At 29.8% G+C, this 16,288-nt stretch overlaps 1 protein-coding gene across 1 annotated transcript; it reads left to right on the top strand.

Moving 5' to 3' along the window:
• Nucleotides 1-11,809: 11,809 nt before the first annotated feature.
• Nucleotides 11,810-14,209, top strand: LOC107458133 (protein NUCLEAR FUSION DEFECTIVE 4). Its single transcript, XM_016076346.3, has 2 exons — nt 11,810-13,028; nt 13,750-14,209. The coding sequence occupies exons 1-2, from the start codon at nt 11,884-11,886 to the stop codon at nt 14,183-14,185; spliced, it is 1,581 nt and encodes a 526-aa protein (XP_015931832.1). The 5' UTR covers nt 11,810-11,883; the 3' UTR covers nt 14,186-14,209.
• The last annotated feature ends 2,079 nt before the right edge of the window (nt 14,210-16,288 follow it).

The raw sequence follows: 16,288 nt of genomic DNA, 5'->3' as shown, positions 1-16,288 counted from the left end.
GCTGAGGGCGACGCTGCTGAGGGCGCGACGCTGCTGAGGGCGCGACGCTGCTGAGGGCGCGACGGAGGTGGGTGCGTTGAGGGCTTCAGGCGTTCTGTCTCTCCCAGTGGTGGCCGGTGGGTCGTGGTGGGTCGTGGCCTCGTGGCCTCGTCGGTGTTGTGCTGTGGGAGTGGGAGTGTGGGTCTGTGGGAGTGGGAGTGTGGGACGCTGGAGGCTGGAGGCTGGAGGCTGGACGCTAGAGGCTGGAGGCTGGAGTGAAGGCGAAGCAGGAAGCTCGAACACGAAGTGACGAAGGAGAAGGAGAAAAGGGAATTAGCAATTAGGGTTCCCACCAAGCAAAACGCAGCCGTTTTGCTGCCAGCTTAAAAAACCGGCCGGGTCCCGGGTCGGTTCGACCGACCGGTAACCGGCCGGTTCGTCGGTTCAATAACGGTTAACAAATTTTGCGGTTTTCTTTGTTGACCGAACCGCTTCAGCGTCCGGTTCCCGGTTCGACCGGTTCGACCGGCCGGTTCGAACCGGTTTTCAGAACATTGGAAAATTGTTTCTCCAAATGCTTTCACAAGGGTTTGAACTTGGAAACTCCCCTTGGCGCACACAAGCATGAGCATGACACGGCCAGGAACATGAGGTGCGCAACACAACATGGGCAAGGAGGACTTGGTGCGCAGGATACATATGCAAGGCTCCACTGCTCTGCCCTCCACAAGAGCAAGGCAGCATCCTGATGCCTCACTATACTCAACACGCAAATTGGATCCCCATACAAAGCCTCACTGCTCTGCTCTCCACAAGAGCAGAGCAGCCTCCTGGGAGCAAACACTCATGGGCCGAAATTCAACCAAAATTCCATTTAAACTCAATTCCTCTCCAAATTGAATCAAGGCCAACCAAACCCATTTCTCCTCAAATCCAAAGCAAGCGAAGCCCACATCATCACTCAAAGGCACATGGATCAATTAGATTAGGATTTTTATTTTAATTGTAATTTGTTTTAATTCCATTTTCATTTTCACTTTGTAAAGCCTATATAAAGGCATCAATTCCATCTCACAAGAAAAAAGGCGAGCTCCACTAGGGAGCATTAGGAGTAGAGAGCTCTCTCCTTCAATTTTCATTTCTGTTTTGAATCTTGGGGTGGAGAATTGAAGGAATTCTGTTTCATTCTACCTTTGAGATTTCTCTTTGTTTGCCTTGCTGCATAATTTCAGTAAATTGCAATTTGAATCAAATTCCTCTTACTGCTTTCATCTTCATTTCTTCTTCAATCTGTCTGCTATTGAATCAAGGAAGGGCTTGAGATCTAGACTTGTTTTCTAGTCTCTTTGATTCCCTGAGATCTTCAATTTTATTTTGCAATTGAGTTAAGTTCTTGGCTGCTCTTCTGTTTTTACTGTTTCATTGAAATTGTTGATTATTCTTCTGGAATTTCATGCATGATCTAAGTTCTTGCTATTTTGATTCTGTTTTGATTCTTCAACACCTTTACATTTCTGTTTTGATATTGAATTGATCTGTTTCTAAATTTCAAAATCTGAGAGTTCTTTAATTCATTGCACTTTACATTTTTTAGTTTTGTTTAAATTCCCTGCTCTCACTCCCTTTTATATTCAATGCAATTTATATTTCTTGTCATTTAAGTTTCTGCAATTTACATTGCTTGCTCTTTAAGTTTCCTGCTATTTACATTTAATTTCCTGCCATTTACATTCTGCAACTTTAAATTCACTGCTATTTACTTTCTATTGGCCACATTTAATCCCATTTCACTTCAATACTAGCTTGACTAAACTACTCACCCACTAAAGTTGCTTGATCCATCAATCCCTGTGGGATCGACCTCACTCTAAGTGAGTTATTACTACTTGATGCGACCTGGTACACTTGCCGGTTAGATCTATGTGTTTGAAAATTTCTTTTTCCACAAAAACACCATCACAGAGCAGAACGTGATGTGAGCAGCGGAGCAAAACACGACGTGAGCAGAGCAGTGAAGAACACCACGACAGCGAGAGAGAAAAATGCAGAACGCGAGTCAATGTCATAAAATTGGGGAAATTGAACTAGGGTTGGGGTTAGGATTTTGATTCTAAAATGGTAGGAATTGAGTTCTGTTTCTAAGTATACTTGAATTCATGTTAATGAGGAAGGCGATGAATCAATTATTGCTCGTGTTTCCTTTCTTGTTTTTGGTTTAGGAGGGAAAGTAAGTTCTATTAAAATATTTGGATGGAATTAAAATTTTGATGAAAAAGATTTAAGCAACGTTTACTACCAGAAGTTTATTATATATTTAAAAGCAACTCTTATAAGGTGTAATATATGAATATTATAAATGTTGTTTATTTAATTCACTAAAGCAACACTTTTCATATGTTCTTTAAATTGATCAAAGAGAACACTTATTAACAAAGAGTTGTAATAGTCTTATTTTTTTGCAATAAATTTTAAATGTTGCTTTTGACTATTTTAAACAATATTTTTTAAGTGTTGTTTATAGCATATGTTGCAATAGCTCAAAATGTTGTAGTGTAATGAATAATTCAAAACAAAATTGATTATTTTGAATCCAATTAAGTGGCTAAGGTGTAGTTCGATTCTAGTTAATGTTTTCGTTCATAGTTTATGATTCTATAGGTGAATAATATTTTTATTTGTAAAAATTGTTGTTCACCGTTGATGATTTGAATTGAATATAATGTAAAAGTTCTGCACTAAAGAAAATATTTTTCTGTATTTGGGTGTTACACAGAGATATTTGAGTGTTTTGTTTAAGAATTTTTGGTATATTGTGCTGATAAGTTCTGCATAATTCAAAACTCTTCCTCTCCCTCCTCCTCATCTTCTGCTGCTTCTTCTTCTTTTTTTTTCTTATTCATCTTTTTTTTCTTATTTTATCTTCTCATCAAGTTTCTTCTTATACTCTTTTAATAAGAATAAAAACAAAAAAATCAAACAAAAAAAAGAAGAACCACATAATGGTACAAAATTATTTGGAAGAGGATGAACTTACATTCGTTCAACTAAAATAAATAAGGAAAAAAGAAGAAAAAATGCATCATTAAAGGAAATATTTTTCCGTATTTGCAGCAAATTTGGGTGTAACACGAAGATATTTGGGTGTAACACGAAGATATTTAGGTATAGTGTTTAAGAATTTTCGGTGTATGTGTGCTGATAAGTTCTGCATAATTCAAAACTCTTCCTCTTCCTCCTCCTCATCTTCTGCCGCTTCTTCTTCTTCATCATCTTCTTATTTCACATTCTCATAACTCTCTTGGGAGAAAAAAAATCAAACAAAGAAGAAAAATAATACATAATGTTGCAAAAGCAATAGAAAGAGAAGGAGAAAAAAAATGCAGCAACAACAGTAATAAAAAATGACGATGAAGATGAAACATGCGAAGAAAAAGGAGGAGAAACGCAAAGAAGAAAGAGAAGAAGAAGGAAGAGGAAGAGGAAAAGGAAGGCGGAATACAAAGAAGAAGAAGAAAAGTTTTTCATAATGGTGAGTGAGTGCGCTATGAAAACCGTTGAGTAGAGCGCGTGTTAACACACTCGTATGGGTGAGCGTCCTTTTTATTGGGTTTGACCCAACTTGTATGACTTGTAAGGTAAAAAGACTTGTATATTTAGCATGTCTGTTATAACTTTTCCAGTAAATTTGTTATTGAGATTTAGCCCCTATCCAAATAGAAGATATTGGAATGGTACCAAACATATATTAAGATATCTTTAAGGATTTATTGATAAGGGCTTATTTTATTGTATGAATCAATATTTCATACAGGTTTTCTTTTCTTCCTAATCTACATAAAGGCAAGTTACAAACATGTTATTTATTTACAAATGGATGAACAAATATAATATTGGTACTCAACAAAGCAAACCATAGCTGTAGCCTCCTCAAATCATGCAGAAATATTGGCAATTTATGAAGTGACTTGAGAATATATTTAGCTTAGGTCAATCACCTAACATATTCAAGATATGTGTGGCTTACCCATAAATAAATACCAGCAATATAACTCTACTTGCATACATCAACTAAAAAATTATAGATCAAAAAAAGTAGAACAAAGCATATTTTATTAAAATTTTTTTACTCTCATGATTTTCAACAAAGTAATGATACAGACGTTTAAAAATTTGTTATAATAATAATTTAGCAGATTTGTTCACTAAAACACTACTTATTTCAACATTTGAAAAGCTAGTATCTAAGAGTGAGATGCATCAACGAAAAAATATCAAATGATGTAATTATTAAAGGGAATAATAAAGAATTAAAGATTGTACTTTTTCCTTAACTATGATTTTTATTTCGCTCTAGATTTTTTCTGGTAAATTTTTAACAATGCAACTAACTAACGTATTATTACAAGATAGTATATTCTTTTTCTTCACTAATTTTTTTTTTTAGAATTTTTAATTAATAAAATTTTAATGAGATACTAGTCTATCACTATCACTAAAAACATCCAAAAAAATGTTATAAATATATTTGTTATAGGTGTCTTAAGAGTATAACCATATTTTAAACACTACTTTCTATTTTTTTTTCTTTTCTCTTTTCTTAAATTCTAATTCTTATTTTCATAATAATAATAATAAAGCTACCGGAAGCTTGAAGGACTAGCAAGCCAAATATTTTATATGGAATGTAATAAATTATCACTTTATATTTTATCATATTTAGTTAGAATAAAATTATTACATTTAAGGTTTAGGATTTATGGTATTATATTATGTTAAAATAATATTTGATGTTTATTTGTATCAACGGTAAATTTACGATTTCACTTGAGGTTCAATTTTTTTACATAATTATCCATTATATCAATAGAGTTAGTTTATTCTATTGTTTTGAGAATTAGATTAAGAATCAAAAACCAATTTATTTAACCAAAAATCGATTACCGAATCAATTTGATTCAGAATAAAGATCGGTTAGTAATGAACTGCTCAGAAATTTGGAAAAATCCATCAAATTCTAAGATTAATCCGTTGAGTCAGTTTAGTCTTTTAGTGGTTAATTAATTTAAAATAATAAAATATAAAAAAATATTTCTAAAAAATTATATATTTTATATATAAATATATAATTTTATTATATTTAATTCAATTATAATTAGTTTTTTTATTAAAATTTTAAATTTTTAANTAAAATCATGTTTTATGCAAGTTATAGATTGAGAGGCGCACCCTCTTCTTCAAAGAGTATAGTTTAGACAAGGGATGGCCATGGCCTTCCCAAATTTTTATTAAAAAATTAGTAATATTTTTTTAAAAAATAAAAAATATTTCAGTTGGCTCAAATATTTTATTATGACTTAAAATTACAAAGTTCAATCTTCATCTCTTGCTTTTATTACACAATAATTTTTAGTTTTAAACATTCAAAACATATCGAATTTGGACTGAACTGAGTGTATTCGTATTTCGCAGCTCTCTATTCAATAAGCAACACTCCCTCTATCTTTGAGTTCAAATATAAAAAAATTAGGTATTTTTTATTTATATAATTTAATATTATTTTATATTTTACTGTTTATTTAATTTAATTTTTTTATATGATAAAAAATATTAGAATATTTAATAAGTATTGATATTATTGTATTTATATAAATTGATAAAAAATTCAATAAATATTATAAATTTTATTTGTCCTTATAATTTCTTTTTTACATATTTTACCGGATATATATTCAAATTTTTATATAAAATAATCATAAAAAATCAAAGAGTTGATGATGCATTTTTTTTAAGAGGAAGGCTAATATTAGAAGAAAAACATATAACTTTTACAATATCAACACCTATAGATAGTTCTTCTACTTTAATGAATCACGAAGAAAATAAGATACAACCTTCAAAAGTTTAAAGAGTTGCATCTGATGAGTTTGACCTTAATTCTTTGGAACGATACCCTGAAAAATGGCTTCAAATTTGGCAATATCACCCAAATAAAAGAGATGAGGTTAGACGAGTTTATCTTAAATGGATCCATTAAAAAAAAATATCTTAGCAATTATCTTCTATCTGGCCCCTTCAAAATTTTGTTTCAAGCTCCGCCACTGAGTACAAGAAGACTATGTCACCAATGATTGATCAAACTAGAGTAGTAATTGGTGGTAATAGATTTGAGCATTGAATGAAACAAAATTGTTCCTCCATTAATTAGTTATTGGTAGAACATCCATGAGTAATCATATGATGAGTTCCTACGAACGAAAAAGTAATACTATGCTGCTTCTTATTCTTTGCTTCAAGTGCCGATGAAAACGGAAAATTGTTGAGGGCAGGGGATATTCACTTAAATGAATTAATGATGATGATACCCTTCTGGTTCTTGGAATAATATTCAACCTTAGGGGTGCACATGGGTCGGGTGAAGTCGGGTTTGACGTGACTCAGACCCAACCCGAAATATACACCGGGTCTATTTATTAGACCCGAACTCGGTCTTAGACCCGATGAAACCAATACACTTTTGGGCCACAATTATACCGGGTGAAAACCGGGTGAAAATCGGGCCGTTAACATTACATTACGTTGATACCTTCTTGTAAACTAGCATGTAAAAATATCCAAATTTCCAAGGCTCCAATCATTAGTTATTAGTTAACATGGTAAAATTCACTTGGAAAAATATAACAAGAACCAACCATTCTTCAAAATTAAAGCATAACCACAATCAATATTAAAGCATAACCACAATCAATACTAATATTGTCTAATAATACCAAATATTTAAATCAATACAAATAACACAATCTTATGTATTAGTCTAAAATCTTATGCATTCTAAACGTAAAACATTAACTTATAATCTTATAATGACTAATAACACAAAATATTAAGGTTTACAATACTTAAATTCCACGTAAGAATAGTCATGATCCATCATTAATAACACAAAATATTAATTGTGTATGATGACCGGGCCACCGGGCCGACTTCGGGTGACCCGAGCTATGGCCCGGACCCGACCCGAAATAATGACCGGGTCTATTTTTGAGACCCGTACCCGACCCTAAACCCGATGAAATCACTCCAAATTAGTTCCTAAAGTGTTCGGAACCGGACCGGGCCTTCGGACCGGGCCGGGTCTGTGCACCCCTATCCAACCTTTAATGTCAATTTGATCAATGAAGTATAATAAAAAAAAAAATAGAAAAATTGCTTACCTTTACTCTATTATTAGGTCTTATAATTTTAGATCATTTTTAATTGGATTTTATTATTTTTTCTTAAAATCAAATTTGTATAGTTTACAAATATTTTCAATCAAATCCCTATTTTCATTGTTTGATGGAGATCAACGAAATTTTCTTCCAAAAATAAGAGAGATTAAATCCCAAAACATGCACAACTGTCATTAATATATTGATCTTCTTGACATTTTTTTTGTAATTATTTTTTTTTATAATTCGATTCTCGAAAATATTTAATAACAAAAAATTAATTAAAATTAGTTAAAATTTATCTTATTTAATATTTATTAATTGTTGTAACAATTAATAAATATTAAATAAGACAAGTTTTGATTTTTTTTTTCTCTAACATTACCGCATGATCAAATATCTTCAAATATCCGTGGCCTAGATCTGAAACCAAATTGATCAGGACAATAATTAACTCACAATAATCTTTATTTCCTTTCTATATAAATTCTCATCACTCTCAATATTACGCTGGAGATATGGGAAGATCGACGGCAGCAATGGCATTTGCTCTGCATATAGAGAACAAAAGCCACCACAACCTATATATGAACAAGTATTTCTCAAATTCTCTTTCTTTTTCATATCAGTATCATATGTGCTGTATTTTTTCTCAAGTTCTGTTTTGTATAATAATTTACGATAGTACTCAATTATTTGTTTTCTTACTTTTATGAAGATTGTTACAAAGCTTTATATATTGACTATTTGACTGGGGTATATAGTAGCGTTTAATTTGAAGTCTCCTTATTAACTTGTATTATTGTATATCTGGAAACCAAAAATGCATTGGAAAGTGGAAACTTTAGGTGCACTTGATTTTGTATTTTTATTTTTTATTTTTATTTGTAGTATTATATAAAAAATAAAAATAAATATATAATTTTATTATTCTATTATTATCTTTTTTTCACAAAATTTTAAAATAAAAATAAAATAAAAACACAAAATAAATACAAGATGCAATATTTTTGTAACATTAAAATTGTTTTGGTAAAAGATAAAGTTAAGTGAAAAATAAAAATTATAGTTAATTTTTTAGAAACATTACCTTGTTTTTTTGGTGGGATGTTATAACTTATAACATTACTCTTTTGTTCCACAACTTATAACATTACTCTTTACTATAGCAATACCTATGGAGGCTTGATTAGCCCAATAGCCAACAAAAACCCAACCTTTTCGGGTTAGGGCTATAAAGCCCACGGTCTGGTTCACCATAATTTTGAAAAACAGTTTTATATCTGATCCAGAAAAGAAGATAAGATTTTCATTCAGAAACCATGTTCAGGGTTTATGAAGGGAGAGTCACGTTTTGTAATAATGTTAGCTGTTGGGCTGGGTCGGCTATTGTTTTTGGGTGTGGGTCGGACTTTCCGGCCCATACCATGACCAAAAAAGAAACCATGTTGAATGATAAGAGGTTATTAACACCAAAAAATAAAAAAATGATGAGTTTTCCCTGTTCTCCTTTTACCCTTCCCCTTCCTAGTTGTTGTCCTGTCCTGGTTCTTTTTTGTTTTTGGTCCTGTTCCGCCCTTTGGTCATCGATGTTCCATCCTGGTTCTGAGTAGCAAACCAAGACCAAAAATTAGAGGCGCTTGATTAATTAATTTACCCATGGAAGAAAAAAAGATTAATTAATTTACCACTTTAACTAAAGTGTCAGCTGCCAAAAAATAATAAATAAATGCATAAACCAAACACTGTCCATGTGTTATATCAATCATGTCCTGTCCATGGTCAACTAACTGATGTAAGTACTTTAAATGTTCATGACAAAAAAAAGCACTTTAAACGTTTTAATTACTTTACAGTTTTCTATAATTTGTTTTTTCAGTTAGTTGTTTTTGTAGTCCAAAAGTTTGTACTTAAGTGTTGTTTAATTATTCTATTATCTAATCTTTCTATTAGATTCTTACTGTTTCAAAAATTTATAATTGATTTCATATGCTTGATGAAAATTTTGTAATTACATTTTTATTAGTTATTATTTTTGAGAAAAAACAATAATTTTAGTATATTTTATAATTTATCCTACATCAAATTAAAACTTGTATTTCTTAACAAAAGTAGTTAAAAAGAGTCTAATTAAAATTTTTAATCTAATTATCTAATATAAAGGCCAGTTTTACATTGTACATATACCATCAACTTTTCAAATAGCTGATGTCTTCACCAAACTCTTGTCTAGTAATAATTTTGAACAACTCAAAAGCAAATTCAGGGTGATTCAAAATTCCTCTCTGAGTTTGAAGAAGAATGTTATTGTAGAATATCAAAAGGATGAAACTGATTCCATAGCTAAACCAATCCTGTTAGTTAGTTACTAGAGTCTTTAACAGATTCTTGATATATGCATTAAGTGTTAATGCTGTGTATAATATATAAATGTAAAAATTACTCTTTGTAAAAATAACAAAAAAAAGTATAAAAACACTATTAAAGATATATAATTTTACTCTTATCTCTCTATCTTTTCTCTTTCTCCGGTTCTTAATTCTATGAAAGTTTAAGACCATAAGAAGTAAAAGACTAATTATAAAGCTTTTCTATTGTATGAAAATTTAAGTATTTTCAATTAATTATTTATTTATAAATGTATTTTTCTAGACCCTTAGATTCTGGTTAAAAATTTTGTGATTAAATTTTTACTATATTCAATTTTTTTTAAGAAAAAATTATTCAATATAAAAATACTTGATCAAGAAAACTGAAACTAAATAAATTTAGTTGAAAAACATTTTTAGTTTTTTACTATGGAGAAATTTGGTTAGAAATTTTGTGATATTAATTAAAATTTGATTATAAATTCTTAAATTGTATATAAACACACTTAATTAATAATTAAGTGAAACTATATACATATCTAAAATAATTTACCCTCCATTATTGTAACATACATGAAAAAGTATCACTAAAATTGTTGGCAATTTGATATCAAAATCAATAAACTATGTAAGAAGGCTTATTGAAAACATTACTGCTGAAATCAGATATGAAAAACAACCAACTAAAATGTGAAATGATGCACAAAACAAGTATATATCTTCCTTTTTTTTTCTTTTCATATTTGCACTACTTTTTTAAATATAATAAGAATATTGGTGTTTTAGTAATTTTAGTCGTTAATATCAATTATATAATATTTTTATTATTAAAACATAAATATTTTTGCATTTTTTATCGAAAATATATGTAATGTGGTGGATAAGTACAAATGAAATAAAATTATAATCACTAAAGCATTGAATCAAGTATTTTGTAATAAGAAGCTAAGCAAGGGAAGGGTTCAAAATTTCAAAGGGGGTCCAAGCTATTGTATGGTTCAGAAACAAGAAAAATATCTGACTGGCCCACAACAATCCTCTTAGATTACGTATAACTGACGACATAAGTTACCTCAAAATCGAACCTAATAGGAAAAGTATATGGAACCAACTAATAATCAGCCAAGAATGGAACAACATAATTAATTATAATTAGTTTTATTAATTTATAATTTAATTTGTTTGTTAAATTATTGTTGACCTAGGAGAGAATTACGGAACAGATGCTTTGATCATTCATTAGTTGATTCCATATAATTAATTATGTTTTATTAATGCGTAACACATGAAACATAGAAATCATATCCAAAACCATCCAATTTACAAGAAAAAGAAACATCTGTGTGCCTATTAGTAGCAACATCCAGTTACCAGTTGGCTGATTCTTGGCTTATATAGAGTTGGTTCCCTAGCATTGTTGAACCTAATATTATGTGAAGTGTGAAACAGAGTGTATATAATATACAAGAGAACAGAGAATGACATGAGAAATGACATCAATGAATTTGTTCTCTTTACACTTCATCATCAAGCCACAGTATGTATATTCCTGCAGCATGTTATAACACTTAATAGTTCATAGAACAACTTCATTTTCTGTCTATCTCCACAATTAATTAATAAGGCAGACATGTCTTTTTAGCAAAATCCAAAATTGTAACACTGTATTGTATATTACATATGTTATATGCATGTCTTCTCTTTTCACACAACACAATTTTTCAAAGCATAGGTGGTTGATATAAAACCACATTTTAATAAGTACAGCCACATAGGTAGTGGATTTATTTATTTTTTTATTTAGCATTTGAATTTATTATTAAAATTTGACTAGTTTTGACTCAAAAAACTATAACTATATTTTTTTTAACATCATTTTTTTTATATGCAAGTATCAAATTTGAGATTATGAATAAGAAGACAAGCGTATTTATCACTCAATCAATCTAATATTATTACATTATTTATGTGATGAAACTAATTTTTTTTTAAAACAATATAAGTTTAATAGTTTTTTTATTTGCATAATTTTTTTTTACGTAGATCTTCTTTCCCTTTTTTAATTTGTCTTGTATTAATTTTTTTTGTTAATAAGAATCAAAATCTAAACTTTCAAATTATAATAATTTTAATGTCATATCATAAAAAGATACACATGAATTATTATATTTTTAACAGTTTTATTTAAATAAGAAATCTTGTACATTAATATATTTTCACACCTGAAGTTTCTAATTTTGTCATTCCTTTTTCTTTATTGGTAGGATATAAAGCCTCACAACTGAAGGTTTTCAAAATATTGTGAAAAGCTTCTTCTCTTAGCAAGAATGGCTTCTTCAAGTGCCTTTCAATGGTTGCGTCTTGTGGGAATCATTTGGCTCCAAGCCATAAATGGAACAAATACAAATTTCCCAGCTTACTCCTCACAACTAAAGCAACTCCTCTCAATATCCCAAGTTCAACTCAACAACCTTGCTTTCGCCTCCGATGCCGGAAAGCTCTTCGGCTTTTTCTCCGGCATGGCGGCGATTTACCTACCCCTTTGGCTTGTCCTAATGATTGGAACAACACTTGGTTTGGTTGGCTATGGTGTCCAATATCTCTTCATAACAAACCAAGTCTCTTCTTTGTCCTATTGGCATGTGTTCTTGCTAACAGTTATAGCCGGAAACAGCATTTGCTGGATCAACACTGTTTGCTATGTTGTCACAATTAGGAACTTCTCTTCTGATCAACAAGTTGCTGTTGGAATCACAACAAGTTACCAAGGATTAAGTGCTAAGATTTATAACACCATTCTTGATGCTATTTCCATGCACAACAAAAATAAAGCTACAATCTTTCTCCTTCTAAACTCTACTATACCATTGATTGTTGGATTAGTAGCTTCTTTTATACTTGGAGAAATTGATGCCACCACAAGGAATAGAAAAATGGGTGTTGGGTTTGTTGTTATGTTTTTCATTACAATTGCAACTGGGGTTTATTCTGTGATCACAAGCTTGGAATTTGTATCTAGCAAGATATCTCAAAAGGGTAACCTTTTTGGTATTATAGTGTCCCTTTTGATCCCTCTATTAGTCCCATTTTCAATGAAGATCAATGAACTCGTTGGATCATGGCAAACAAATAGAGAGAATTCATTAAGGGTATGTGTGGAAGAGAGCAATAATAATAATGAGGTGAAAGAGAGTGAAGATATCACAGAAGATGTTCATGATGATAATGAAGAAGTAATTATTAGTAGAAGTAGAGAAGAGATTGGAGTGATGTTGATGATTAGAAGAATAGATTTTTGGCTATATTTCTTTGTGTATTTCTTTGGTGCAACACTTGGTTTGGTGTTTCTTAATAATTTGGGACAAATTGCTGAGTCAAGGGGTTGCTCTGCCACTTCTTCTTTGGTGTCTTTGTCTTCATCTTTTGGATTCTTTGGAAGGCTCATGCCATCTCTTATGGACTACTTTTACAGGTAAAATTACACATTCTCTTCACTATCTAACAACATTTGTAGTTATTACATATTCATCATATAATTCATGGCTATTAGCCTATTACTATGTTAGTTGATCAACAACTCTACCTTAGTGAAGAATAAGAGAATAAATTTTGTTTCTACTCCAATGGCATGCAACTACTTGAAAAAAGCTATAAATTTACTTTAATTAATATTTTATTATTGAAAAAATGTCCAACCTACTTTTGGTGTTTACACTAATTGTTTATCACATAACTTTAAATTCTTTTTTTTTTCCCACTTGCCTTTTTCATTTTCCTTTTTCTCTTTTTTCTTTCCTCCGTTTAATATATGGTGTCCGACACTAACAATGGGTTCAAATAACAAGATTGCATATTATTTTTCATACTATTTTCAAAATCTTTTTACGTAGATACATAAAAGCTCTAAAATCACCAACCAAATAAAAATATTTTATTTTTATCATAAAATATTGAGACTAATATTCCTATTTTTGAGTTAAAAAAGTCTTGTTTTTATGTTAATTGTTTATGTAAAAATATTATTTGCACATTAAAAATCAACTACTAAATTATTTATGATCTACATATTTAACATAATTCATTTTTAATATATATTTTTATTTTAATATATATTCTATTTTGATGATTAATTTTGATATACACTTGGCTAACACTGCTAAAAGAATATCATTTGTGCTCTTATGATTTTGTAGGGGCAAGTATGTAATATCAAGACCAGGATCAATGGTAGCAATGATGGCACCAATAGCAGGTGCATTCTTCTTGCTCCTAAACAAAACACACCTAGCCCTATACATAAGCACTGCCATAATTGGAGTGTGCACTGGAGCAATCACTTCAACTTCGGTCTCAACCACAAGTGAGTTATTTGGGACAAACAATTTCTCAGTGAACCATAACGTTGTGGTGGCAAATATTCCAATGGGTTCATTTCTCTTTGGTTACTCTGCTGCACTTGTTTACCATAATGAAGGAAATCGCCAACAACGTTATTATTCTGGGAAGTGTATTGGAATGGAATGTTATAGAGACACTTTTATCGTATGGGGTTGTCTTTGTTGGTTTGGGACTTTGTTGGCTTTGATTTTACATGTTAGAACTCGCAAGTTTTACTCATCACAAAAATGATGTCATTTTTACATAATATATTTTTCCCACTTTTTAACTATACTAATAGTTATTCACTCATTAATCAATCCTATAACACTTTTAAAGTTAAGCCAAAATAAATACATAAAAAACAGAGTAATATGAAAGTGAATATACCTGTTTTTCTTTATTCAAAAGCATACAATTAAGATTTAATTTCTTTCACCATGAATAGGTGTGGAAATTCTTCTGATCAATTAAGTATACGGTTTAAAATTTAGATTATATATGGAGGATATAAATTCTAGTGTAACTTGTTGATGATCATAAAAAGGTTTAATTGATTTTTCGGTTTTTAATTTGGTATTCAATTTGATAACAATATATCAACTAGTAAACGTCGTTTCAAGGTTTAATTCAGTCCTAATAAATAATAATGTGTCTCCATCAATAATTTCGATAATTATCATGAGCTACTTTTTAATCAGCCTAATAATAACAAAGCCTTCGTGTCACTTATTAGGTGGAGATAAATCAAAGCATTCTGAAATGTGTCTCACTCTTTTTTATACCAAATGGATTTTTTCCATTTATATGATAGATAGATAGACTGTTGCGAGATATAATTAAAGGAGAGTGAACCAATTTGTTATCTAATAATAGTATGAATGAAAGAACAACCGTAACACATGCAGTTCAATCTAATAACAAAAATGTTATATTATACGCATAAAAAAAGTTTATACTCAAATAAATTTCTTAAAAATTTTGTATTAGACATTTTTATTCAAAAAATTAAATTACGTTGAGATTTTTAAATTTTATAAAAATAAAACATAAAAGCAAGTGAAAATAATAAATCTTACTAAAATAAAAATTTATATGTCTTATTTTTATAAAATTTAAAAATATTAATACAATAAAAAAATTAAAAACAAAAGCGTTCGAAGTAAAATTTTTTAATGAGCTATTTAAATATATATTACAAAAATAAGTCACGTTACAAAGAGATTGTGTGTGGCGGGTTCCAAGGATTTTCCTACTCCAAGCTTCCAACTTCTAACTGCCAATTCAGAATTCGAGATGGATTATTAAGTTTGAAAAAACATTATAATTGTAATAAATAAAGGAGTTGAGTGTAGACGGTTCTAGAAATTAAAAGAAGAAACTCAGGTGAATACAACAGATGAAAAACGATGTTAGTTAGTTGTTAATTCCCTTTTCTTTGGGGCACATCAGAGAATTTTGTACCTATTTCATTTAATTATTTCTTTTGAATTGATGATTAAACTCAACTGTCGAAAGGGAGAAGAAAAGCTAATTAAGTATCATAATAAAAAAGTTCTCATAAAAACACAAAAGAAGAATACGAATACGTACGTACAGATGCAAGATTTTTAGATATACATACTCAAAATTCTTGCAGAAAAAATGCTTAACAGTATCTAATTATAGACTGATTGAATTAATTGAATTTAATTTCATGTATGCTACTTTATATATATGTTACATCTTTTAAAACTTTTAAGGTTTTATTTTGAAACATGCCATCAGTTTACAATTGTTGACTCTCTGATCTAGTCGCTTATTCACATTTAATATTATTTACTATAATTTCTTTCTTTCTTTTCTGCTGTCAACATATTACTATTTCTTAGTTATCAAGCTTTGCATATTGGATTTACAATCTGGCATTGGACAGACAAATGATTCTTTAATAAAAACATTACATAAGTTTGTCTCTAAAAAAATAAATATATAAATTAATCTTCTTATCTTTTAAAATTTCAAACACTTTAATCTATTTAACTTTTTTTTAATAAAAATTAGGAAATTAATTGGTTACTTTTTTAAATATTAGGACCTAATTTATCCTTTTATTTTATCAAGTCTAATTTATCTAATATTTCAAAAATCATGAACCAATTTTTCAACATTTACTATCAAAATAATTTATCCACAAAAATTATTAAAGATAATTTAAAATATCACCCAAGTAATAAATGTAATAGAGATGGAAATAGAGCAATCCAAACTTTTAGCCTATTAATAGCTTTTTAGTAAGAAGTTTATATTTTTTATTTAGTCTGGTGGTCTGACCTTGTAATTTGTTAAAAGATTTGATAAATTTGTTATAAAAAT

Source organism: Arachis duranensis, chromosome 7 (genome assembly GCF_000817695.3).
Source record: "Arachis duranensis cultivar V14167 chromosome 7, aradu.V14167.gnm2.J7QH, whole genome shotgun sequence".
NCBI lineage: Eukaryota > Viridiplantae > Streptophyta > Magnoliopsida > Fabales > Fabaceae > Arachis > Arachis duranensis.
Note: the sequence above shows the minus strand (reverse complement) of the source record. Positions and strands in the feature narration are given on the sequence as shown.